Source organism: Bos grunniens, chromosome 2 (genome assembly GCF_055505025.1).
Source record: "Bos grunniens cultivar Pamir isolate PY7600 chromosome 2, Bosgru_T2T1.0, whole genome shotgun sequence".
In the NCBI taxonomy this organism is placed as follows: domain Eukaryota; kingdom Metazoa; phylum Chordata; class Mammalia; order Artiodactyla; family Bovidae; genus Bos; species Bos grunniens.
The window spans coordinates 97,183,073-97,209,966 of record NC_141166.1 but is presented as its reverse complement, the minus strand read 5'-3'; the positions used below and the strand labels follow the sequence as shown (position 1 = coordinate 97,209,966).

General features: G+C 37.1%; 1 protein-coding gene across 3 annotated transcripts in view; it reads right to left on the bottom strand.

Moving 5' to 3' along the window:
• Positions 1–558: 558 nt before the first annotated feature.
• GPD2 (glycerol-3-phosphate dehydrogenase 2) overlaps positions 559–26,894 on the bottom strand; it is a 151,054-nt gene continuing 124,718 nt past the window's right edge. For 2 of the 3 annotated variants that reach the window (XM_086369275.1, XM_086369272.1), the window contains exons 9-17: positions 25,021–25,214; positions 16,146–16,280; positions 15,716–15,891; positions 15,023–15,154; positions 13,802–13,960; positions 7,572–7,684; positions 7,400–7,478; positions 7,112–7,210; positions 2,950–4,224 (exon numbers count right to left, since the gene is read on the bottom strand). In XM_086369275.1, coding sequence (XP_086225401.1) covers positions 4,099–4,224; positions 7,112–7,210; positions 7,400–7,478; positions 7,572–7,684; positions 13,802–13,960; positions 15,023–15,154; positions 15,716–15,891; positions 16,146–16,280; positions 25,021–25,214 — 1,213 coding nt within the window. In that variant the 3' untranslated portion in view covers positions 2,950–4,098. Of the gene's footprint in view, positions 2,143–2,949; positions 4,225–7,111; positions 7,211–7,399; positions 7,479–7,571; positions 7,685–13,801; positions 13,961–15,022; positions 15,155–15,715; positions 15,892–16,145; positions 16,281–25,020; positions 25,215–26,894 lie in introns of those variants that run through there. The other variant, XM_086369285.1, reaches the window with a different exon arrangement.

The window sequence follows — 26,894 nt, the reverse complement described above, 5'->3', positions numbered from 1 at the left end:
TATTTTGACAAATTTTATGTTGACAAATTTTAAACTGCTATGAAGTGTGATGAGCTAAATCAATAAACAGTGTTTTGAGCTCTTAGATATTTTTTCCAGGCCTTGAACAAACAGTTCATTGTTCCAAGTCTGTCTGGGGACTAGTGCTCTGTTATTCTATATGATTTCAAAGAACCTCTGAAGCTCACACAGGCCTTTGAGCACGCAAAACCAAGAGGCAGCGCTTCTAAACCACAAATGGAGACAATGCTCCATATACATGTGTAAATTAAAACCTATAAAATAACATAGGCATTATAAAATTTGTGTTAAAACTAATAACAGCTTTACTGATTTACTGACAATGAAAATATATAGCATTTTTTCTGTCAGAGCATTTATCAACACTTGGCAACCCTACACTAACTTGACATGTAAGATGATCAAAATGGATTATGTAATCTTTCCCATTCATTTCTATTGATTTTGGTTATGATAAAATTCATCAGTGTGCCTGGGAATGCTCAGGCTAAAAGGCTCTGGTTGACAAAAGGAAAAAAGAAGAAAGGAAAAAAAGAATTCAACAGACCTAACAGGATGCATGTAATTTTAGAATAGGATTGCACAAATACAGAAGTCGTGCCCCAAAGGTTCCAGCAACAAATTAATACAAATAAATCTGGCAGTCTCATAAAATTACATCAGTCTATGCAGGGATTCACTTTTGAGATAAAATTACAAAATTGCAAGCGAAAAGTATTAATGTGTGAATGCAATTAAAAATACAGTTTGTGAAAATATTTCCAAACTTTTTTTTAAACTACAAGTCATCAAAGTTATTTCTCTGACTTCAAGGTACATCAACATGCCAGTAAATGGACCATTTTAATCAGCTTTATTGATTCATGCTTTCAGTTCTTATTCAGTTAAAAACAAGGCACATTAAATACATCCTCTTATTGCTCTATAAATGCATGCAGCTCATTCTGTATATCAAAAGTAATAAATAATGGCGATAAAACACCAAGACAGTTATAAAAATGACAACCCAGCCTCAAACATAGCATTTAACAGTCCAATCTAGAACAATAACCCAACACAATACATAAAAAATGCCATATATGAAAACATGCAGTGTGTATATCGACTCCAGAACTGGGCTTATACTTGATATTCTTTCAAAGCACAGTAGGGCTTTTTTACCCCATATAAAGGGTAGACATAATGCAAAACAGTGTAAGGTATTAGTGTCACTGACTTCAATGTTATTACATTCATATGCCAAAAATCTTTACAAATACATAAAAAAGGGAAATAAGATCAATGATCATTCTTACAGTTCAGTAAAAGAATGAAATTTTGTTGTTGTATAAAAGAGCAAACTACATACTTTGAAAAAAGACAATACAAAGCTAGAAACTAAAGCAGAATAGGGAGCATGCATTTAGTAGTGGAAATCCTAAAGTTAAACTGATTGAAAGCAAGAATATTGCAAACAGCATGACGGCAATGAAGCAGACAACCTTGGCTTAACAAATAATCTGGCATTTCCACTCTTGTTATAATTGTGCGAAGGGCTACTGAAGGGAGCATTCAGCTCTCCACCACAGATGGGGGTACCTTCACCTGAATCCCATTAAAGGCTCTTTAAACAAATCACTTGATGACAAAAGACAGTCTTCCACACACCCCACACCCAGCCCAACAGAATCAGCTAATACCATATTTATACAAAAAAGAAAAAAAATTCTTTTGGCGCTTGGAATAGATTTTGAATCACACTTACACCCCACCCCCCATTTCTTCTCTCCTTTTCTGAAATCAGGTAAAGAAGCTGCACAGGTTTAATTAAGAACTTTATACAAAATGCGGGGGTGCTTTATTCACAGTAAAGACTTGGAACCAGCTCATTTCCAAGACGAGACTCTGGGATTGGTGAAGGAGCGTATGTTTTAGAATTAGCAGGTTTTAAGCAAAGGCAGATACGCTCAAAGGAAGAAAAGTGTGCTTTTCTTTGTCCTTAAAGGAACTTCACTCAAAGCAAAGCGTGCACAAACAAGGCCTCTTTTCAAATACAGTTCTGCCCAGGCCACTCAGGTCATAAGCCCAATCCCTACTGTAATGGATTCAGGGGGGATACAAGCCATCGTTATCTTGATTTAACTAGAAATGAAGAGAAAGAGAGAGAGCACAAATGTATAATACTGTGGTACATCATCTCTGATGTTTTAAAGGACAGCTCTTCTATTAAGGGTCGCTGGGCTCTAAACAGTGAAATTACTATCTTGATAGAAAAACAAAACTACAAAACCACATGCGTCTATTATTTAAAAAAAAAAAAAAAGGAAAAGAAACCAGTGCAAAAAAAAAAAAATCACACCTTAAAAAGAAAAAGTTCACAGTGATACTTGGGAGCCTCACTTGCTCTGTTTTAGGTTTTCCTTAAGGAAATGGCAAGTCTAAACTTCATTTTAAAAGCAAAATGAGTTACCGTGCTACCTTATCTGTTTCCGAGGTGAGGGTGGGGGCTTAGGTGAGCTAACCTCCAGTGTGTATATTATGACAGACAGGCTCATGCCCAACTCGAATGAGACATAAAGATATTCTACAATGTTGACATATATAGAAATAACAGCACAAAAGTGTTTTATGTACCAGTTTGAAAAATTAAGTCTGCACAATGAAAACCTGACATTAAACAAGGGTCACATTTCCTATTTTATACACAACGTGCTCTTAAAAATCAAAAGAAGCAGGTAGTTAACTTCACAAGAGGAAGCACGAAGAAGACAAATTTAGACAACTGGCTAAAATGCCACCAAAGTATTACAAAAGCATGCCAAACGGGCCCTTTAAATTCAGTATATTATGTATTTACTAAATTCTGAGCAGATTGATCTTTTTGTTTTGTCTTTCTGTGACTGTGTATGTGTGTGATGGTGGACATGTGTGAGTGTGAGTCGAGTATGGTTTTCTTTTTTTCTTTTTCTTTTTGGTTGAGAACTTTTCCATTTAGTACAGAAGGAGAAAGGCTTTAAGCAATTAAAATGACCATGAACATTGTAATTGTGTGCCTTTTTACAAATAATTATAATTAAAGTTAACTAATAGGCTATTTCTATTCTCTTTTACTATCTGTTTATAAATATTCCCTCCAACTGATACAGTAACCTAAGCAAAATAGGCCATGTTCGATGGTATCACATACTCCAACTCCTAGGATTTGAGAATTGAAAACTGTGCTATATATGTGGCTATATGAACACAGGTTTTTTAATCCTTCAATTTATTACAACTGTAAAAATTTGAGAAATCTAGTCCCATCCCACTGTATCCAACTTGCCACTTAAATCCTGGTTTTAAAATAAGAAAAGCAGGGATCTTCCTGGCAACTGTAATAGTCAAAAGAAAACCTAGCAGTGACTGGGGGGGAAATTGAACCGCTGAGATGAAACTATCACTGTAACTCCCAGCAAATGTCAATGCTATCCTTATATCTCGTACCTGTGATTCTGGAAGCTTTCAGAGATTCTCTTTGAGACTTGCTCTTATAACCAGATCTAAACTTTTTTTCCCTCTCCAGTTTTACCAGTCATGCTTAGATATAAAGTCTGGATAAAGAAAGCAGACAAGCTGGAGGAAGAAGGGGGCTGAGAGGTCTCCAGAAATGCTATTGTTTTAATAGGTCCCACTCCATTTCTTTTAAGAACAAATACTATCAACAAGCTTAATGTCCAGAGGTTTGTGCATCTCACAAAATGCTTCCAGCTTCTCGTTTCAATTTTTGCCAAAATATTCTCTCAAATTGACTTAGAATAAATGAATAAACAAAAAGGGAGTATGTCCAGTCTAACAGATCACAAAATGAAAGCAAAACATTAAATCAGTGTGCACTGAAAATGAGAAAAGATGATAAAATACACTTTTAAGAAGCTAGACTGAATGGCAAATACCAATAAAGGGTCTACATCGACATCCTAAAGCTTTGGAATGTTTCCCAGTGTTACAACAAGGCAGCTATCCGTGTCTACTGTTTTGGAGTGGTGTCGGTCCTCTCTGGTTTGTTACATGATGATTTGTTGTTCCTATGTTTGTCGGCTGTGGATTCACTGCTCAGACTCACAATCCTCCACAACTTCGGTCCACAGGGATGGGAACTCTTCTATCGAGATTTTCTTCGGCAGTTTTCATGAGTATAGCGAGCCGGCTTCCAGACACCCTTCCTTTTTGAATAGCACTCATCAGCTTAAAGAGAAAATAGGTAACGGATTCAAAAGGTGGACCAGCTTACTCCTGGTCTTCACAGCATTTTAATAGTAACCCTTGCAGCAGGTGAGAATAATTAAGTGCCCCCATCAAAACCATAGCAGGTACTACAGTTCACAGAAGAAACTATGATTTTCAAACATTTCAAAAAGGGGTAAAGGGGCAGGTATTTTGCCAAGGCTGCAAAAACTAACACCTATCTAGCAAATCAGTCTGCCTTTAAAATGCAGATTGAATACATTACATTTTGCCCCTTAATGAGCTCAGCACATATACATTTTTTTGAGCAACTCAAATATTGAATCTTTAATTCCATTTTAAAATCTTAAAAAGGAATCTCAGGGATTGAACAAAGACAAACCATGACATATTTAACTACTCTTTTTTAGTGTTATTGTACTTGACAACTTCAAGTCCCCCAAATCCAAATTCCTTAAAGACTTTTTAAAATCATTTACTTTTAAGTCCTTGAAAATGGACCCAGAGATCTACCTTAAGAAGTAAAAGCACTCCACAGCCCAGATTTTAGCTAATTCATTTTTATCCAGTGGATAAAATCAGAATTAGTCTTGAAATTACATGCAGTCGGCGGGCAAAGGCCTTTAATCTGGAAGGCACTGTGCAATTATGAGCGTGGGGATTGTTTTTTTTCCTTTTCAAGTTGATGTGGTTTTAACTATTTGCTTTTCTTGATCTCACTTCTTCAATATTTTTTATCTATTTTTTAAAGAACTGATTTAGTCATTCATCAGGAGTGTGTGTGTGTGTGTGTGTGTGTGTGTGTATATATATATATATATATGTAAATCCTCAAAATATTTTTAGGGTTATAGTTTCTAGTCTAAAGAGATACATTTCTTAAAAATGACTCTGAATAAGGGTCAGAGGCATCTGCCAAGTGGCTGGATCAGAATTTCATGACCTTATTAAAAGCTGTTTCACAAGCTACTGTTTATTAGAGATGGACTCCTACATGCAGAAGTCATTAGAGTCCAAACCTAAAAATAAAGTCATATAATGATGCAGAATCTACAGAGATCTTCCATGAGGATTATTTTAAAATATCTATATTCAAAACTGTCTAATGGGATACACACGGACTCTTAATCTTCAGAAAGGGAAACTATTTTAATAAAAATGAAACAAAACCCTGAAAAGATACTCTCCATCTATGAATGGTATAACAAAGAATGTGGACATCTAAAGACAGCAATGTCTTGTTTACTGTTTTGTCTGATTCAATGAATACCTTCAAAGTTTATCAGCACTAACAGAACTGAGAGAGCTGGAGTTTTTTTTTTTTTTTCCTTTATCCATAAAGGTTGTATGATGTATCAACTTTTAACAAATCAAAGTTTTCTTCAAACATTACATATATCTTAAAACCATATTACGAGAAAAAATAACATTTGGGTGTGAATATATTTCATAAGAAATATAATCAGCATTTTTAAGTTGAAAATGATACCATGTATGCACTTAGTAAAGCATCTCTAGTCCCTTTCACTTAGAATTGGACAAGAAATAATCATTAAAAAGACTATAAGAAAACTTGCAAGTGGTTTAAATTATTTTCTATGCGTTTAGCTCTACTGCACTCAAGAAAATTACTTAACACCCAAAATCCATATCCATAACATTAGACTCTTATTGTTTCTAAGACCTCAGGTCTTTGAACCCTAAATGCTGCTGTCTATTTACAACCTATATGAAATGAAGCATTAGCTATTTATTTGAAGAAAAGTTTTCTAAAATCCTGAGACAGACAAATTTCTCAAGGAAAACAACCAGACAAAAAATGTATGAAATGGTTTCTAATTTCTAAGCATACATTTTAAACTCAATTTCAAATGTCCACCTAGTTAAACAGTAAGCTAAAGAAGTAACATTCTTTTTTGTAATGCTGGACACAACCCGTGAAAATTTTCTGCATTTAGATTCAACAATGCTCTTATCTGCTGCTCATCTCCAGAGAGACAATTACCATTTCCTTTGCCTTGATCTTGTTTGTTTAACTTGACACAGTGAAGAAAGGGCTGACATTGACCAAAATCCCCAGCATTAATTTATTTCATGTTCAGCATTCATCATTGCCATGGTGCAAGCAAGACCTGGCATTCATTTGAAATACCTGCCCAAGAAGCACTACAGAAAAAACCTGGCCTGTCTGGAAACCAATACATTCTTCGTAAGAGCAGAGTTCTATGGACAGTTACAAATAACGTATGAGGTGGTTGAGTTTCCTTCTTTTAAGGAACTTTTAAGGATTCATGTGTAGCATCCATTTTGAAGTAACAACATTTACTTTCTTTCCAGTTATTATTAAACAACTGAATCTTGAATAAGTGGAAAATTAGAAATAAAGATGCTTGGATTACATGGTCTTGACCCTAGAATATAGCTTTCCTTTCTCTTGCTTTTCAGGTTTGTTGTAACATAAGAATATAACCATTTCATTTTGGGTTCTCAAGTGAATATGATTCTCAAATGAACACAACTTTGATTTCTTTAAACTTCCTCTATTAAAAATAAACTTTGTACTTTAGAAGTAAAGAAGTGTCCAGCAGTGGTCTCCCACAGCATATTTCTTTATAAAGCACATTTCTGATTTATCCCTTTAAGCCATAATTAACCTAGATTTAATCTAAATTGCCCAATACAACATAATGTATCTTATAAAAAGCAAAAGAACACACACCATGCAAAGTCATATCCTTTAAGACATATCAACCTTCGCTGGCTTCAAGCTTTCTTCTTTTTCAGAATGAGGTGACAACTGTACTGACTTTGAAATCCATTCCTGAGTATCTATTGATGATGAATAGATAAAAAGCAAATATACTTGTTTCCTTTCACCACAACTCACCTGCAAAAATTCATTGAGTTCAACCTGTCCATTTTTATTCAAATCTACTTCATTCAGAATTTCATGTAGCGTATTTTCATCCATTTGGACGCCGATACTCTAAGTAAAAGGAAAGCACAAAATAATGAAGTTTCACTAAAAATTATGTATTTCCTTTTATTAACATTACTAGCCTTTCAAAAATTCAGAGAGAAATAGTATTTATAGATAGCACTAGATGAGAAAAAAATTATCTAGGAAAATCTTTACATTCCTCTGCTATCAAAGATACTGAACCATAAAAAATACCTCTAATACACGTTGAACATCAACAATGGTAATAAAGCCTTTCTGGTCTGCATCGAATTTATGAAATCTCTTCTTGTACCTGGAACACAATGTTAAATAATGGAAAAATATACTTAGGTAAGTGAAGACAAAAAGAGAGAGAGAGGGGGAGACAGAAACTTATTAGAAGTACCTGTCAATGTCTGAAGGCAGTAGGCTAATTTCAGAGCGATCTGTTAACTGTTCTGATCGAGATTTATAGCCCATTTCATAATATAGAAACTTCCTGGCTGTTTCAAGTTCTTCCTAAAACACAGACACACACAAAGTTCAAAGATTTATGGAAAGAATTATTGATTTTTTTCTCCTTTTTTTCCACTTGGTTTTCTAAACAGAAAGTTCATCCTCATTTTTCTGGCCAGGACAATTTTTTATTTCCTCTAGTTTTACTGAAGTATAATTTTATTCAATAAAATTCACCAACTTTAGGTACACAGTCTGTTTATACGCTACCACGAACAAGATAAAGAGCATTTCTATCCCCTAAAAAGCTTCCTCATTCCTATTCCAATTGCTTCCTTCCCTTGACCTCTACCCCTAGGCAACCACTGATCTGATTTTGTCACCAGAGTTTTGTCTTTTCTAGAATTTCATATTAAAGGGTTCATATAGTATGTAGTCTTCGGTGTTTGACTACTTTCACATAGCATAACGATTCTGAGAGTCATTCATGTTGTTGCATGCTTTAATACTGTTTGTTTTTATTGCTGAATATTCCCCCACAGTATTGACTAGCAAAATCTACAGGACCAAATCTTTGTGGTTTGGTGGCCAAAGAGCAATTAAAAGTAAATAACTATTGTAATGTGGCATGCTGTATCAAGACAGACATCATGGGTTAACCAATTCTAACATTTTGTCACTTGGATGCTGCTGCTAAGCTGCTAAGTCACTTCAGTTGTGTCCGACTCTGTGCGACCCCATAGACAGCAGCCCACCAGGCTCCCTGTCCCTGGGATTCTCCAGGCAAGAACACTGGAGTGGGTTGCCATTTCCTTCTCCAATGCTTGGGTGCTGCTAGTTGGATGGAAATGACAGAGCTTTGGGAAAAAAAAAAAACAAACACGCTAGTCTATTGAATAGTTACTTTTCTTGTTTTCAATGATCCCAGCCTCAACTGATACTACCTATTGCTGTGAACACTGCAATTCCACCAATTTGTTTGGGATTAGTGAAACTTTCTGAGAGTAATTTTTTTTAAGTCAAAAGATTTTTTTCCTGTATCACAGCACAACAAATATTGAGTTGGCAAAAAAGTTCGTTCTGGTTTTTCCTAAGCTGTATCAGTAAAACCCAAACAAGCTTTTTGACCAAACCAATAGAGCTTTCCTTTTAAGAGTTTTTTTACTCTCCTGTATAACACATGATTTTAAATCCCTTCACCATGCTGGATAATTTCTCCCAAACCACAGCTAGTCTGTCATGTAATAAAATGGTCAGAACACAACACAATACTCCAACAGAGATCTGGCAAGTACCTAGAAAGAAGTAACTATCAGCATCATTAGTCTAGATATATGATTTCTTTAGGAAGCTTAAGATTGTAATTGCACTTGGGGGCAGCCATGATCCACTGTTACCTGCTATGCATTTACAGTTAACAAAAAATATATTTCTTTTTTGCATATACTACTGTTAAGTCTTGTCAAATCTATCATGAATGGATGGTGTTGTTTTTCTACCTAATACAAGGTCTGCCATTTGTCTCTATTAAATTATACCTAATGTAATTGCAATTTCACCCATTGCTTCAATCTATCACCAAGCATTCACCCTTCCTCCAGTTTCTTACGAGTACACCAAAGATGATCATTTGACTAGTTACAAATCCACCATTTTAAAAAGACATCACAGGGGGCTTCATAAAATGCTTTATGGAGGCCGGGGGGGTGGGAGCGGGGGGAGCACAGAAAAAAAAAATGCTTTATGGAATCCAAATATATTATGTCTATAACATATCCTCAATCTAACAATCATGTGCTTTTCCTGAAAAGCTATATCTGAAGTGATTTTTTCTAAGTGATTAATTATTACCTTCCAGAGATCACTACTTCTTGCTAAATACTGATAAAACAAACTTAAATGCCATAACCTACAAAACAGCCCAAGACCAATGCCAAGACCACCGGCTTATAGGTTATAAACTTTATTTCTCCACTTTTGTTAGTTACTCAGGACCCAAGCAGCCAACTTAAGAATGTGGTACTACATTTGCCCACCTTCTGTCTTCTGATTCTGTTCCTATTTGCCATAATATTTTAAACCTCGACAGTAGTTAAATAAACCCCATCTGCAAATTCTCTGAGTACCCTGAGGTATATAAAATTTCTGAGTTGGCATAAAAACGCATTTAGAGCAGTCTCCTATTTAAATGCCTATTTCCTCTTATCAATATTTATTTTGCTTTTCTCACAATGAAAATCATTCTCCTTGACAAATAGGAGAAAAAGAAAAAATAAATTGGAATTAAACTATGAGTTGAAAGGTTCCCTCCCTTCTCTGGCAATCAAAAATCTGGTGCTAGCTACCTCTGAGCAAGGATCTAGGTTAGACTTTCTTTGTACTCTTTTCTAGTTTTAAAAGCTACTTTTAATGTTTTTAGGATTTTTGCCAGTTGCTGACACTATTCATATACATTCTGATTGTCCTGGGTACTCTTCCGCTGCTGAGCACCCATCTTCCCTCTGTTTGATATTTGGTGCTTATCAGTTTGCTCTGTCCATGGTCACTCCATTTCTTCACTTGCTTCCTCTTTATTCTTCTTGTTGGAATCAATTTTGAAATAATTTCCCTTTGGGAGATGCCCTCAATCTACTTAAGTGGTCTTCTTTTTAAAGTCTCTCAATGAAATGCATGTTTTCTCTGCAGGTTATAAAGTCTACATTACCAAGTATTACTGCAGCATTTCCCAAAATACATCCTAAAGCAATACTAGTTTCCCTTTCCACCAGCCCTTCCAACATGTGAGAGTTGGATCTGTCCCCAAATAAGCTGCCTTTGGGAAACTGACAATGCACATAAGCACTTTAAAGGCACCAAATTATCTGCACTAGGGAATTATGGTTTCATTTGCTTAACTCAGATTTTCCCAAACTCTTTTGACCATATAGTCATCTTTTCACTGTTATTAATTTAGACACTGATTATTTATTTATAATTATGTATTGTTTTTACATAGAGCTTCCCAGGTGGCTCAAGTGGCAAAGAATCTGCTTGCCAAAGCAGGAGCCACAGGAGATGAGAGTTTGATCCCTGGGTCTGGAAGATCCTCTGGAGGAGGAAATGGCAACTCATTCCAGTGTTCTTGCCTGAAGAATCCCATAGAATCCCACAGAGGAGCCTAGCAGCCTATAGTCCAAGGGGTCGCAGAGTCAGACATGACTAAGCATGCACACACACATATTAACATATATATTTAATTGTGTAAAACACAATTTGGCAGTGTTGCATTCCTAAATATCTTTACCACCTCCTCTATCAATCCCCAACTCCCCTAGATAATGCCTTCCTCCTTAATCAGTTCTAAGTTGGCTGCCTTTGGTCTTAAATAACGGTTCTCCAAATCATCTTATAAATTTTGGAAAATACACACATTCCTGAGGTGTATATGTGTGTGTGTGTGTGTGTGTGTGTGTGTGTTGTAACCACTCGATTAAATCTGAAGATCCTTGAAACTATGAGCTATTTATTATTCCCCTAAATATTTAGTATAATGCTCAGGATACAAGTCACTCAGTTAAGTATTGACTGGTAAAAACAACCACAATCCATCTACAAAGAGTTATTTATCACCCTGCTCCTCTTTCACTTTTGCAGGTTACATAATCCCAGTGCTTTTAACCTTTTCTTAGCAGTCCGGTAACCTTTAATTCTTTCTCCCCTCTCCTTTGTTCTCTCTAGACTATCTACTGTTCTCATGAATACTCCTATATCTCAGATACCTCGCAATAACTTCAGGTCTCTTATTTCTGTTATTTTGTTTGTTTAGGGGGTTGGGAGAATATTTCTGAGTACATAAATCTGCTCATAAAACCTAAACCCATGTAAATCTAGTTTCCTCGGGAGAGCTGAACACAGCCAGTTCACAGAGTTTTCTTCCTTCTTCCTACCTCCTACAGCCTGCATTCCTGGCACAAAGCACCTTCCTGCATATTCAAATCACTCCAACCATAATTTTTACAGGAACACATTATCCCCAGTCCTTCTACATGGTAGAAATGATTGGCAGTAGCACAGGAGTAAGTTTCACTCTAGTGCTGCCTCACTATATAGCTTTAAAACTGGCCAAACCCAAACTCAAAACCAGAAGAGCTATATAAACCAGTCCCGCCAATGCAGAGGCAACAGGGCTGGGTGGGAAAAGGGCGTCCAGGATCTGGACACCTGGCTTCAATCCCAGTTCCACAATCTACTGGTTGTATGAACTCTCACCAAGACTTACTCCCTGAGTCTGTTTTCTCATCTATAAAATGAGGGTAAAGGTTATGCCTGACAGCACTGTGACCAGGATTAAGGAGTTCTTTTCAGTGATTTCTACCATCAGTACACTACATATGTGGCATGAAAATGACCGACGGAGAATATTTTAAATGTAGGGCTATGGCTTCACCCCTGAAGACTGATTCTAACAGTCTAAGCGTTAGTCGCTCAGTCATGTCTGACTCTTTGCAACCTCATGGACTGTAGCCCACGCGGCTCCTCTGCCCATGGAATTCGCCAGGCAAGAATACTGGAGTGGGTTGCATTTCCTTCTCCAGGGGGTCTTTCCAACCCAGTGATAAAACCTGGGTCTCTTGCATCGCCTACGTCGGCAGGAGGATTCTTTGCCACTAGTGCCACCTGGGATACACTACATGGACTGAGCTGTATCCCCCAAATCCATATGCTGACAGCCTAATCTGCAGTATGACAGGATTTGGAAATGGGACTCTGGGGAGGTAACTAATTTTAGATAAACCTTGTTGGGATTAGCACACTCAACGGAACAGACCAGACATCTACCTCCTGCATCTCCTCCTGAAAGTACCTGTCTGAAAGCCAGGAGGAAGGCTCTCACCAGAACCCAACCATCTCACCCTGGCACCCCGATCTCAGATTTCCAGCCTCCAGAACTGTGAGAAATACATTTATGTTGTGTAAGCCATTCAGTCTGTGGTACCCTGTCAGAGCAGCCTGAATAGACTAAGACAGGTGGTGTATAGGAAAGAGGGAGGAATCAACTATAGGAAGGCCACTAACTGGCTGACTAAAAGGATGACGAGAGCCAAGAACATGGAGCAACGTGGAGGAGACTGGAAAGTGTGACCAGAGCCACTAACAGCAAAGTGGCCGTGAAGGAGCCTAAATGGAATAGGTTCAAGAAAGACTAGGGGAAAGGAACTAAACCAATTAACACAGGGAATAGTTTCTGAATAAATACAAGAAAATGCCTCTGCCTGAAACTTTGGTTTAATTAAAAATCATGACGATCTGTTTATTACAAGAGGCCCTGGGCTGTATATGTGGACATCTGAGCATCAGTGGCTTTCTTTTTTTAAATTTGGATATAAAGTTTCAAATGACACAAATCAATAAGCATTTGTGGTCAGGCCATAAAACAACGATTTCCTACCAAAGGCAAACTTGCAGGAGTGTGAATTTCACTGAAGAATACATTCTAAGAATGTTTTCAATGAAAACCAGAAAAGGTTCTACCCACAATCATTATTATCTTACTTTTTCAGGAATTATGACCACAAATTTTAGAACATTTTTCTATAAGGGATTTTCCAAAAACAACCAAGAAGAATATTTGGTTACAAGGATATTTGTTACCAGAATTTGTTATGATGACATATTTGTTACAAGAATATCTTTCCAGTTTCCTAAGGCCTAGTAGTATTAAATACACACAGAAATTGGCAGGAATTATAAAGTCACCATCAAAAACTATGCTAGCCTCTGAACCTATTTGCTGGGCAGGAAAAAAGACACAGATGTACAGAACAGATATATGGACATGAGAGGGCAGAGGGGTAACGGGGAGGGTAAATTGGAAGATTAGGTTTGACATATATACACTACCATGTGTAAAACAGATAGCCACTGGGAACCTGCTGAACCACACAGGGAGCTCAGCTCAGTGCTCTGCGATGACCTAGAGGGGTGCGGTGGGGTGGGGGCTGGGGAGCAGATCCAAGAGGGAAGGGATACATGTATACACAGAGCCAATTCGCTTTGTTGTACAGCAGAAACTAACACAACATTGTAAAGCCACTGCCCCCCAATCAAAAAAAGAGAAAATAACTGTTAGCCTCTCCTAACAGATTAAGACATTCCATGTCTGTAATGGAAAATGTGGTTTTAGAGACTTCTATATAATACCTCTTTTTTAGAATCATCCCAATTCAATTCTCGGCCCATCAATTCAACAATCCTAGGTAGGGCCTCCTCTGCCGCCTGCACATTTAGGAAGGCCAGGCGAGTACGACGTGAAATCATATCCACAGCGGTACAAGCATACTCCTTAATCCCGTATTTCACCTAGGTTTGAAGTAAAATGATTAATTTAAGCCTTTTTTAAAAGGAGGGAAATAAAGCTTCACTTAAAATCCATGCTTAGGTACAATGACATTTTTCTTTATATACTCTGGTTCCCTCTAGCAGGCATGAAGCAAATAGTGACATCACACAAGTTCTCCATTTTCTGCCTGCCAAAGGAGATTTGGAAATTGGAACAATTTGGATAAGAGTTAATGTCTTCTCCTTGAATAGAAACTGCCCCAAACATGTAAACTGAATCACTTCTCAGTTACCATCCACAGTAATCACTTCTTTTGTTTATGACAAGGATGTTAATACACATAGCTGAATAGGCAAAGAACAAATTTAAAGTTAAAATTAAAAAGTTACAGTCTCATCTCTGAAGGCTGTCTACAGTTTTATGTCTGAGAGTAATCAGATGACAGAAGTCTTGCATTCAATCAACAACAAAATGCTTACTGGACACCCGTGTTTAAGATGTAGTGAATTATAAATGTCAAGTCAAGACATATCATCAGGGACTTTCCTGGCAGTCCACCGGTTAAGACTCTGCCTTCCAATGCAGAGGGTGTGGGTTTGATCCCTGGTCAGGGAGTTAAGATACCAAATGCCTCGTGGCCACAAAACCGAAACATAAAACAGAAGCAACACTGACAAATTCAATAAAGACTTGAAAAATGGTTCATGTCAAAAAAAAAAAAAGTCATCAGGCAGAACGTAAGTGGTACAAACTTGAGGAGCTCCAAACTCTCAAAAGGGGCAAACTACTGAGTCAGTAAGACTTGGGATAGCTCTGTGGAGCAGAAAGAAATCCATATTTTCTGTGATTATTGTTATCACTATCAATATAACTTCAGAGATGAAATTAAAATTATGTAAATGAAACAATTTACATATTTGTTTACAATTTACAAATATGCTGGGCAGACATTTTGCTCCAGCTTATAGCTGATATTTCTGCATTAAAACTTAGCTATGTATAATTTCTTAAGAGGACGAAGAGTGAACAGATGAAAAGTATCCCAGGGCAGATGGGAAACTTCCACAGGGCCGTTCACATACCTCTGCTTCAATGTATGGAAATTCCGACACAAGACGCACCCCAACAATGGGCCACCGCTTTCCCGTCACACTTGCCATCTTGGCCACCTCAAAAGCCTTATCACCATAGGTGGCGGCAAGATGCTGGGCCACCTAAAGAAATGAAACTGCATCAGGCAGGTCCTTTGAAGTATCAATAGCTTCTGGATACAAAGCAAAAAACTGTACCTGCTTATCTCGTCAGGTTTTCTTTTTTTTTTTTTAACAGCCTGTAACTAATAATCCTAGGAGAGCATTTGATTTTGATTTCGTGGGAGGAAACCACATAGGCTCCGAATGCTTAGGCCAGCACAAAGTCTACTACACATGTATCACTGTACCAGTGACTGATGAAGCTTCAGCTTTACTGTGCTCCTGATATCACTTCCGAAGAACAGCCTTCCTTATGCTCAAGAGAGAAAGAATTCGGGAGGTCCTGTCTGCTAGGAACAAGCCATACAAACCCTAGATTCTAAAACAGAAACCAAAACATGCATTGCTTTTTAGCAACTAGAGCAAAATATTTTTTCCCATTAGTTCACTCCCACAGTACACTGTCAGAAGCAAACTGAGCTATAGGAAACTCGGAGTCATGGAGGCCCCGTGGTTGCCGATCCTGTTATGGCAACAGTGAGATTAAGTCAAGAGGAAGATGATGCGGCAACGCACACCCACCTCACTTTCAAGTCCATAGTCCTGGACGAGCCTGATGTAGAGTGTGGGGCTCCAGTCTTTGCCCCCCTGAAGGAAAAGCCCAACTGTTCTACTTGGTCCTGCTTTCAAATTGTGTGCCTTGACTGCGGCATTTATGGTATCTTCTGCCATAGATCGATAGGTTGTCCACTTTCCACCTAAAAATACATTGATAAGTCATTCATCAGGTTACTACCCATTTTTCTTACAGTTAACCATTTCTCAACTTATTAATAAGAAAATTCACCTGTTGTTTATAACAAATGTGGTGAAGCCATGGGTAAGATGTTACTCAGAATCATTAAAAAAAAAAAAAAAAAACTGTTCATTAGCATTAAATGAGATTTTGATGTGAGAATTTAACTCAAGTTGCTATCCAAAGCACATCCAACAACAAGGTAGCATCCTGTACCTGCTATAGTGATAAGGCCACTCTCGCTGATGTCCACGACATGGTTTCGGGAGATGGACTTCGTGTCTGCAGACTTGGGATCTGTCACAAGGGGGCGAATACCGCTCCACGCAGCCAGGACATCCCCTCTTCTCACTGGGAAGGATCAATGCCAAGAGTTAAAAAGGATGATTCAAAGACACCTCAACAAAACCATGAAATAATTAATAAGCAGAAAATAGTTCAGTAAAAGGAGCACATAATATGTACTTTAAAAGGGAGGAAAAGCCCTTAAATATAAGAGCTAGATGAGTGGTAAGTTACAATGGGGATGGTGACATCCCCGGCAGTTCGGTGATTAGGCCCTTGGTTAGGTCCAGGGGTTAGGTCCGTGATTCCATTGCAAGGGGCACGGGTTTGATCTCTGGTAGGGGAACTAAGATTCTGCATGCTGTGCAGAGCAGCCAGAAAAATGGTAAAGGAGGTGAAAAAAAAGCAAAAATCTGGAAAAATCACTGATATGGGTTCTCAAAAAGGAAACAAAATAAATGTTAGCAGCCCTCAGCTGGGACAATCTGCAGTAGTTACAAAGAACAACAACAGTAAAGCAGACACAAAAACCAACCAAGCAAACCAAAAGACTTATGAGTTGTCATATCTCCTCCAAGAATATATCCTGCTATCTCTTCCCAGAAAAGACAAAAATACTTATTAGAAGAGGGCAATCTGGATTTCAGATCCCATTCACATCTGAATTGTGTGTTCTTATATAGTGAACCTTCTATATATTTAGACAAAGCAGACTTTGAAAAATATTTAAATATACATCTAGCAAATTCTTGTGTAAAGAATCACAAAGACTTTGAAATGACTAAATATTAGACCAGTCCAAAAAAAGAGCACATAACCAAGTACAGGGAAAAGACCCTAAAAAGTTATACTGGATGACAGACAATCTCTCCATCTTGATCTCAAACGAAAGATAGATGTCTGGTAAAGATAACTTCATCTAAGGCTAAGGTAATCTGACATATTTTGGCATAGCTCGTTAAGGGCCACACTCATAATATGACTACAATCTGAAAGAAAGAGGTACCCATACATCTCTACAGGGGTGTTTAATCAAACCCATATTCCTACACTGAATCTAAACAAAGGGAGAATAAAACTCATACGCTAGTGAGGAAAACCTAAGGCTTCCAGTCTTGTTAACTGCTGACCATGAGGGCATCTTGATGCTGGGATACCATCCCTAGATTTGCTCCCTTAGGGGGGATCTTCTTCAACAGATTTAATCCTGATGGTTTCCATGGAATGGGGGTTAATTCTCACTCCACACAATTCCACAAAAGTCTTGTAAAACCGCAACACAAATCATGCAATATTTTAATCTTTACAAAAAGCTTAACTAGGAAATTACCACTATTTTCCATTAGGGTTCAAACTGCCCTCTGAGTCAAAAATAAAACTTAGCCAACCACTTAGAACGTCATTGTGGTCACTGCAAAGTCTCAAAGTGTGTCTCTGAAATTCCTTAGGCAGCCACACTGATCAGGAATTTGGTTTCAATTCTCACAGCCTTCTGACTGATCTTAAAATTATTTGGTAGAAAACTAAACTTTCTAAAGTAAATTTAAAGCACATCCAAATAATCCTTGTGACAAATGCTTTACCTTTTCTGGTATAACAGGCAGAAAAACACATCTATGAATCTGTACTATCTGAAACAAAAAGACCAAGCTAAAACATTTGAGTTTTTCATTCAGGGAGGAAAACTAAATGAAGCACAATATATACTGATATGATTTTTAATCCTTATTTTTGAAATTGATACTCAAAAAAAGGAAGAGAAAACATTATCAGGAAGACTTCATAACAGGTCAAGAACCTTAATTTATTTTGCTTGATATCTTAGCATTCAGTTTTTTAGTCTGAGAATTATATCAGATGAATACTGAGATAAAATTTACTTCAAAAGATACACTTAGGATAATCAAATTTTAGATCACATTTAAAGTAAGAATCAGGTTTTATGGCCTACAGCATTGTTATATTATTACATTAGAGCGTGGTTGGATCAGGGGATCTACTGTCTATCAGTTTTCTCCCAACCTTGAGATTTAATGACTTGTATGGATTATTCAAAATGCCGTTTTGCAGGGGGTGGGGGGATGTGACGAAGAATAAAGCACTTTTTACCTCTCTAGCATCTAAATTAAGTGGTGACCAGTCAGGGCTGTGGGTGTAATCTAGGCCCACAGGGAGCAGCATAGCTAAACACATGAAACATGAAATCTAACTTCTTGTAGAAAAGACAGCAGCAAACTGAACTAACAGGTTTCTCTCTTTATTACCTACTCACCCACAATGGAAACCTTGCACACTGTTACACTCTAATTAAAGTTCTCTTTGGTAAAAGATTCACCAGCAGTGGACAGATAGCACAGAGGACCTTCCAATCCTGCTAGGAACTTCTGCAGCCATATTGTAACAAAATGGGAAACAACTGCGGGGCAAAGCAACCTGGAGGGTGGGGGAGTGAAAAGCAGTAAGGGTCCTGCACTGAAGGTTTTGCTCAATCACGAAATCAGTCACCTCCTGAGACTTCTTATATCTGGAGATCTTCTTTTACAAGATACTGCATTCTTTATTTTATACCAACAAAAAATACAAATTCAACGATTCTAATAAATTGAGTATTTGCTTCTAAACGGTCTATGTAAGTACCTTTAGCTTACGTAGAGTTGTTTCATAGACTTTTCTGCAGTGATGGAACTGTTTTGTACCTACACTGTCTAATTCAACAGCCACTAGCTGCCTGAGCTTATGAAGCACTTGAAATGTGGTCCATGCAACTGAGAAACTGAAATTCAAACTTTCTCTCATTTTAACTAATTTAAATTTAAATAAGCACATGATATTCACACATATAGGCTATAATTTTGCATAATGCAGTTCTAGAACAAAACTGTCAAGTAGTACATCTCAGACTTGTCCTGGTAAATTTTCAAACTGGGTAACTCCCCCATGGCCACCTTGCTCATGTCTCCAATGGAGAAACCATTCAGTGAAATCTGACAGTGAGAATATAATCTGCTGTAATAGAATGTGACTCTCTCCAAAATACTTTACTATCACAGCATGCTCCATACTTAACATTTCAAAGTATCCTTCTCTCCTACTAATCTCATCAATTCAAATAAATGAAAATATTTTTACTAAATTAAGTACTCCTACCCTCAAGTTCTTACCCAGAAATTGACCCTACCATTCCAGCTGTAGCCAAGAACATCATCTTGGCTGTAGTCAAGAACTCACCATGGTATAATACGTGAGGAAAAACCTCAACTCTAGCTTGTATGCTTCAGAACTCAAAGATTCTATTCACCTTGATTTTCCTGGTCCTCATACTGTCGAGATAGCTAAGCAAGATGGCATTACTGTTGCATCTTTCTCACCATGTTGAAAGTCTTTGGCAGTATCAATTCTAGTATTTCTCAGTACCTCAAATACTGTATCAAGTAGAAGTCATGAATACTGATCAATATATATGAAATGGCATATTAGAACATTCTCTGAAGTTTTTATATCAAACAAGAGCTGACATTACAAAATCAAAAGCAATAACATTTTGGCCTCTGAGCCAATATGCTACACTTTAGGTTTCTAATGATTACATATTTAAATAACTGGATATCCTCTTTTAGAATAACTGAAAACTTTAATAAATAAAGTAAATAAAAAGCACCAGGGCTTCCCTGATGGCTCAGACTGTAAAGAATACACCTGCAATGCAGGAGACCAAAGTTCTATCCCTGGGTCACGAAGATCCCCTGGAGAAGGGAATGACAACCCACTCCAGTATTCTTGCCTGGAGAATTCCATGGACAGAGGAGCCTGGAGACCTACAGTCCATGGTATCGCAAAGAGTCGGACATGACTGAGTGATTAACACTTGCACTTAATAAAACAAGATGAGAGGAAACAACACTACTATTAAAAATGAAAAAAAATTCTTGGTAAACACCACTTATGAGAGTAGCTCACCCAGATGGCACCTAGTTGATTTTTAAGTGCCAACTGCGAGTACTTCTGGAGTGTATAAAGGTTCTTGTCAATATTTTCAGAAGGATAGTGAGGAAATAACATAGTCCTCCTAACCATCATGGTTAAGAATTCTTTTTATTATATTATTTTTATTGTAAATAACTCATTCAAGTTTTAGTGTATAAATTATATAATGACTAAAATATAAATAGTAAAGCTGAATAGACATTTTTCACAGCTGGTTGAAAAGACTAAGTGCTGTATAATTGTTTCCAATTATAATTAGTATTTTTATTCTTAAAAACTTGGCAAGAGAAGCCCTGGTTTTAAAAGTTAATAGAAAAGGCAGCCCACAGGAAATGATAATTAAGAGCTAAATGTGCTGTTTTGCTTCACATCAGTTATTTAGCCATACATTTTGGGGTGCTCTTTCTCATGTTTGCCACTTTCAAAAAAATCAATAAAAAGCATGTGAAAATATCTAAACGAACACAGGGGAAACAGCATCAGAAATCAATACTTCTCTACCAGCATGTTTAACCTGTGGAAATGAAGTGTTAATCACAGAAATAAGATACCATATTACATTTATAAACTAATGAAACTAGAAAAAGCAAAGCGCGTGACACTATAATTAAACAGCTGGAAAACATCCAAGCCTGTGTAAGTTGATAACCCTGGTACAATCTCTGGCAGTGAAAAGGCAGGTCTGCAGTGAGTTGATACGGCCAGCTCCGTTGTTAATTGAATAACAGGCAATCTATAAACACTACTAATTGCATATGTGAAAACCTGTGTACAACTAGAGAAGCTGCTTAGAGAAGCACTCCAGAAAAACTCCACGGATAAAGCACTCTGCAGATCTTCTGTCCCCCTCCACCCCTTTAAGTCACAGCTTGGTTCACCACTGCATCCTCCTGATTAACCTCTACACAGCAGACAATGATACATTTTTCAAAAGATCATTTTTCCTCCTAATCCAATACACACCGCACAACTATCAATCACCCATTTCAGAAAAGAACAAACAAGTAATCTAGAAAATTCAGCCTGTGAATGGTGAGCTTTCTAAATTGTGAAAGAAGACATGGTCTCCTTCCCAACAGACAAAATGCTTTTCAGAATTGTTCTGACGCATTTTGCAGAAGTGTGGCAGCTGCTGTGAACAGCATGGAGTGTTAAGATTTGACACTTTTTTTTTTCTTAAGGATATAGCCATTTGGGGAGGCTCAGAAACTGTTGTCAGAATTTTACTTATCCATCTAATAAATCGTTTTTAAATGATTATTTCAATCCTGGTGAATACTAACCATTTCAAAAACATGGCTCTGGGATCTATACAAAGTTTCTAATTTTTTAAATCTGTAGAGAAGACTGCTTGGCCCAAGGGACTGGTTATGAGAAATGAAACCTCTACTTTAACAGTCACATCCAAATAAGGCCAGTCACTTGAGAGCAAACGTCACCATCATTCCGAAGGTGTCTACCAGCTTCCATGAAATGAACTGAGAGAAGTAATCCACTCCCTAGTGGATATGATATCACATCATGCAACAAACCCAGGACTAGCAACTGGAATATGCACAATATTTAGAAGCATAAATATTAGGGCTAGACTGATATACACAATACCAGGCTCCAACATGAATGACCTATGGGAAAGAAAGTCACTGGGCCTCAGTTTCTTCACCTATAAAATGGAAATTACAAAATAAAACTAATAAGGTTGTTATGAGGAATCAGATAATATAAGCAATAGACTTAGCAGAGTGTCTTGCATAAAAAGCAATCCATGATAGTAGAGTTTTTAAAAATAAAGCACTCATTACCTACTGAGGAAAAATAAGATTAAAATATGTGCAGCAACAGCATGTAGTCAAAAAGACTGAATGGGGCCTGAAGCTGAGTTTCACTTTCACATTTATTTCACTATATTTCACAGTATAGAAGAGAATATCAGGTTTCACCAAAATTCCTTGGAAAAAATACAAATGAGAATGCCTTTACTTTGGAAATAGACATACTTTAGCTAACTAGGACTCTACCAAGACTGAGGGTACTTCCTCATATACTCTGAGGACTTCAGTTCAATAAATAAGAATAAAAGAAACCATGAAGAATCATTGTGGCTGAATTGCTTTTAAAAGGATAAGCTGATAAGGAGGAAAGGTGTGATAGATGGTGAGCATGGGGAAATAAATGAAGTACAAGCAAGAGCTGTCACTTCTGCTTTTATCCTGGATGTTTGCTACCTAGAGAATTCTTAATCTCAAGATTCCTGAGACCACCAGTGGAAAGGCAATTTGCAGTGTCCGCATGTTACAATTTACAGTATCCACATATTAATTTCAATCGATTTTTACAAAAAAATCAAAGTTGACAAAAATTCCTCATTAGTTTCACCAATTAACCTGATTACCAAAAGGTATATTAACTGAAAAGCTCTCTACAGACCAAGGAGGTCCTAGCTGGTATTACCAAGTCCTCTATGTATTAATAAGCAGAATAAAAGTGAGCGGTATAGGCTTGGTGTCTGTTCTAGCCCAAGGCTCATTTCACTAGTGGAAATCCCTACCCATGATATGGGCACAGCAGCTTCTTGGAACCTATACCTGTTTCCAGCACATCCAGTCTCTGGGCACATATAAGCAGTTAGATTTCTCATTCGTGCATCTGAACTTTAAGAATTTGGAACCTGTCAACTATAGCTCTCTGCTCTTGAATTAATTTTGTTTCTTGCTCTAGCAATCTAAACTTCCTGCTCTTGGAATCCAATGTAAACCCACTTTTAAAAAATATATCCAGGTAAATGTGAAATGAAGCAGGATTCAGTAACAATAATCAGTTCATTAAAGTACAGTCATACCCAGATAAAGCTTCTTCTATCTCACAAAATGAGGGGAAAAAGTATCAAGCTGAAATTGCAATGGATATTAAACTGGGCATAACTGTTTCTTAAATAACTGTGTGTGAGTATGTGTGTGTGTGAAAGAGTATAAATTTGGCCACATAGATTTCAATTACATGTACTTAATATATTTATACTATTATTACAGATATCCAAAGAAACTCTACTCAAAATGAAATTACAACCATTATTTGAAATTAGAAGAAACTAAAACTATATAATATGGATCAATCAATCAAACTAGGAGAATCCGCTAAACCACTTTGTAAAGCAGTTTGTTTTGTTTGATTGTAAATGTGTGATCACATAATGAAAAGAATTCCTTAGGGAAAAAGGATTCATAGATGCTAGTGAGTCACATTAAGACAAAAACTGTGTCCTTGCATGGCCTCCATTGAAGCCAACATTATAGGAGATTCCTGATATAAACAGATGATGACTATTTTTCAAAAATCTTAAATTTTGTACTTTCATATAAAAAGGTTTTCATATTGCTACTAGCATCAAAAACCTTGAAAGCACCTAATTCGTTTTGATTTAAAATAATTATAAGTAGCATACCAGATATATATAACAAGCTTTGAAACTGAATAAAGAATACTTACCCTTAAGGAGCTCCAAGTGAGAATATATCTTACATTATTACCTGTTATACACTGCTGTGATATACTAGCTCAGTGATCTAAGGGACTACAAAAGATAGGCGGCTTCTGAAGTATAAATAATATTTTGCCAAAATGAAAACTTGGGGGAAAGACTATCCAAGAGCAAGACTTCGACCTACATAAACAAGGCATGAAGATTTAAAAGTACATGACCTGATTTGGAAATAATAAGTCATGCAATATAATTAAATGATTGAATGCACAGAGGTGGAATAGCTGAATGCAAACCTGCCAAGACAAGTCATGAAAAGCCTTAGATTCCGTATGAGATAGTTTAATAACTTTGCTAAAGTTAATGATGAGACATCAAAGGGATATTTTTGTGCAGGGACGTGATGATAGAATTGTGTTTTATAGAGTTCTGATGGAAGGACCAGACCAGGTGAGGACACAGACCTGATGCACGAAAGCTAGTTAGGGGGTCAGTGCAACTGTTTAAGTGAAATATGACCCAGGCTTGAACCAGGGCAATGGAAGCGAGAGGGGATTTACATGATACTTCGGAGTAAGCAGAGATGGGAACTGGACTGGATGTAGAAAGAGAAGGATCAACAAAGATAAGCATGCCATTCCAGCCTGGGTGACTAAATGGATGGTGAGGTTATTAAGTGAGATAGGAAATAATGTTGGAAAACTTTTGAAACTACTGTGAATTTTAAAAAATGCATTATACCATATATATCCACTGGAGAAAATACTATGACATCCAAGTTAAAAGAAGGCATATTCAATCAAGTTAGCACTGGAAAGAAGTGAACTTTATCTTTTTCAATTAAAACAGCATACTTATTAGCTAAAACCATAGTTAATATTCCAGTTTCTACATAGTAACAGCTCACTAAATTTCTTAGAATACATTCCTCTATCCTCTCATTTCTCTAGCTAATTCTTTCCTACGGGTATCCTAGATTTGTCAATCATACCTTCTCAAGCTCTAGAAATTAGTGATGCAAACATTTCATACTCTCCTAGAAAAGCATGGGTGTTTAGAGCCCTGCCGGACTGGCACTCCAATCTTGCTATTAGAAATGACCAGAAGAGGATGGTATGCATTTCATGTGGATATAGAAAGTGGAGGGGGAAAAAGGCAACTTCTTCCTATTGTGTTATGCCTCGGCCTTCATAAGGCTTCTAGAAGAAGTGGTCAGTACCTAAGAGTCAGAGCCAGCCAGCTGTGAAGATGAGTCAGTGGGGGCGCATGGGAGTTATCTAGTGAAAGCTGGGATGGTGTGGGAGATACAAAAAGGGAGAGTAAACTTAAAGGAATGCATGTTACCTTCAACATCACAACTCAAGTAGTTACGCACTTCATTCAAAATGAAGTTGATATCTTCTTCGGAAGGAATGGGATGGTGTGTAACATCAGTTGGAGTGTCGGTAGTGCCAGCTATAGTCATCTTTTGCCAGGGCAAGAAGAAAATAACTCTCCCATCACTGGTCGCTGGGTCAAGAAGTCCCATGCTCTCTGGGCTGGGGTGAAAAGAAAGGGTCACATATTTCTGAAGTCAGCCAGAGTTCAGTCTTAATCTGCATTCTAAAACATTTTATTCACTAATTCTCATATAAGCAAATTAGGAACACACGAACTATTACTTTGCCGCTAACCTAATCTAGAAATTCCTAAAAGAAAAAAAATGGTAATACAAAAGGAATCAAGCAAATGTTTTTATAATAATATTCTACAGCAAAACCAGCAATGCAAGGTGAGTTAAGTAGGTGGACTTCAATTCCGATTGTTTGGGTTTTTAGATCCCTTGCACCATTCACATCAGATAATGTCAGCAGGATAAATGCCTATAATTCCTTTCATGATGGTCACTTAAGTTCTTCAACCTTTTTTCAAGCCCATGGAAAGTATTTTCCTGGAACATTTGACATTTGGTACATCTTTCAGTATAAGGTCTGAGAAGTCTGTGAGAAAAGTGAAGGGTCTAACTTTCTAGAAACTAAAATATAATCAAAAAGTTCTTTACTCTCTTTTGCCTGAATAAGCTTATACCACTTCACCAAATATGAGATTTCTTACTTTATTTCAATTTTACTGAAATCTCAAGAAATGTATCCATGAGAAAAGGGCTCAGTTTTCTATTATTACCTGGATAACAGTGTACTGGGATAAGATCAAAAAGGAGAGAAATATTTTAGCAATGAAAATCTTTAAATAGGCAGAAGATGCCAGTGTATTATACTACTAAATTAAGCTTTAAGGACGCCTCTTCTGCCAGACCAAAATCTTCAAAAATATTAAGAATTTTTCTAATACCTACTTAATATTCTAAAATCAAATTGTAAAACACACTTGCAAGAAGAGGCAACTGAAAATAAACACTGATAAAACCTGCCCAGTTGTGTTATTGAATCATTAGTAACTGTTGTTTTAATGGATTCATTAACCATTCTAAAATTTTGGAGACATTGTTAAAATGGCAGGAGGAATTTCAAAGTGTCATTTTCAAATAGTTGAACACTACAAACCTTCAGATAGCTGAATTTGACTGAATTCTCATAAGGAACCAATGTTAAAGGTATTTTCTGTAAATATATTTTCAGCTTCTATTAATAATATTTCTTAAATAGGAAACATAATTCTATTTGGTTTCAATAAATTTCAAAAATCCCTGTTATGCTCACACATTTTAAAAGACATACAATCAACTATTCATAGTTGCTGCTGCTGCTGCTGCTAAGTCGCTTCAGTCGTGTCCAACTCTGTGCAACCCCATAGACGGCAGCCCACCAGGCTTCCCGTCCCTGGGATTTTCCAGGCAAGAACACTGGAGTGGGTTGCCATTTCCTTCTCCAATGCATGAAAGTGAAAAGTGAAAGTGAAGTCGCTCAGTCGTGTCCTACTCTTAGCGACCCCATGGACCGCAGGCTACCAGGCGCCTCCATCCATGGGATTTTCCAGGCAGAAGTACTGGAGTGGGTCTTTCTCTTAAAATTAAAAAAACAAGAAACTCAAGATTCAAATGTGTAAGGATGAGAGTCTGAATACATTTAAAAGCAAACCAAAAATGACTTTTTTATGAAAAGGAATCCATAGTCAGTTTAGTTAATGCATCTTCTTCATTGAAACAACAGGGAGTAATAATACTTCTTTGCAAAGACTCGTCAGCCCCATGAAATGCCTGCCATGTCCATACAGCCTTT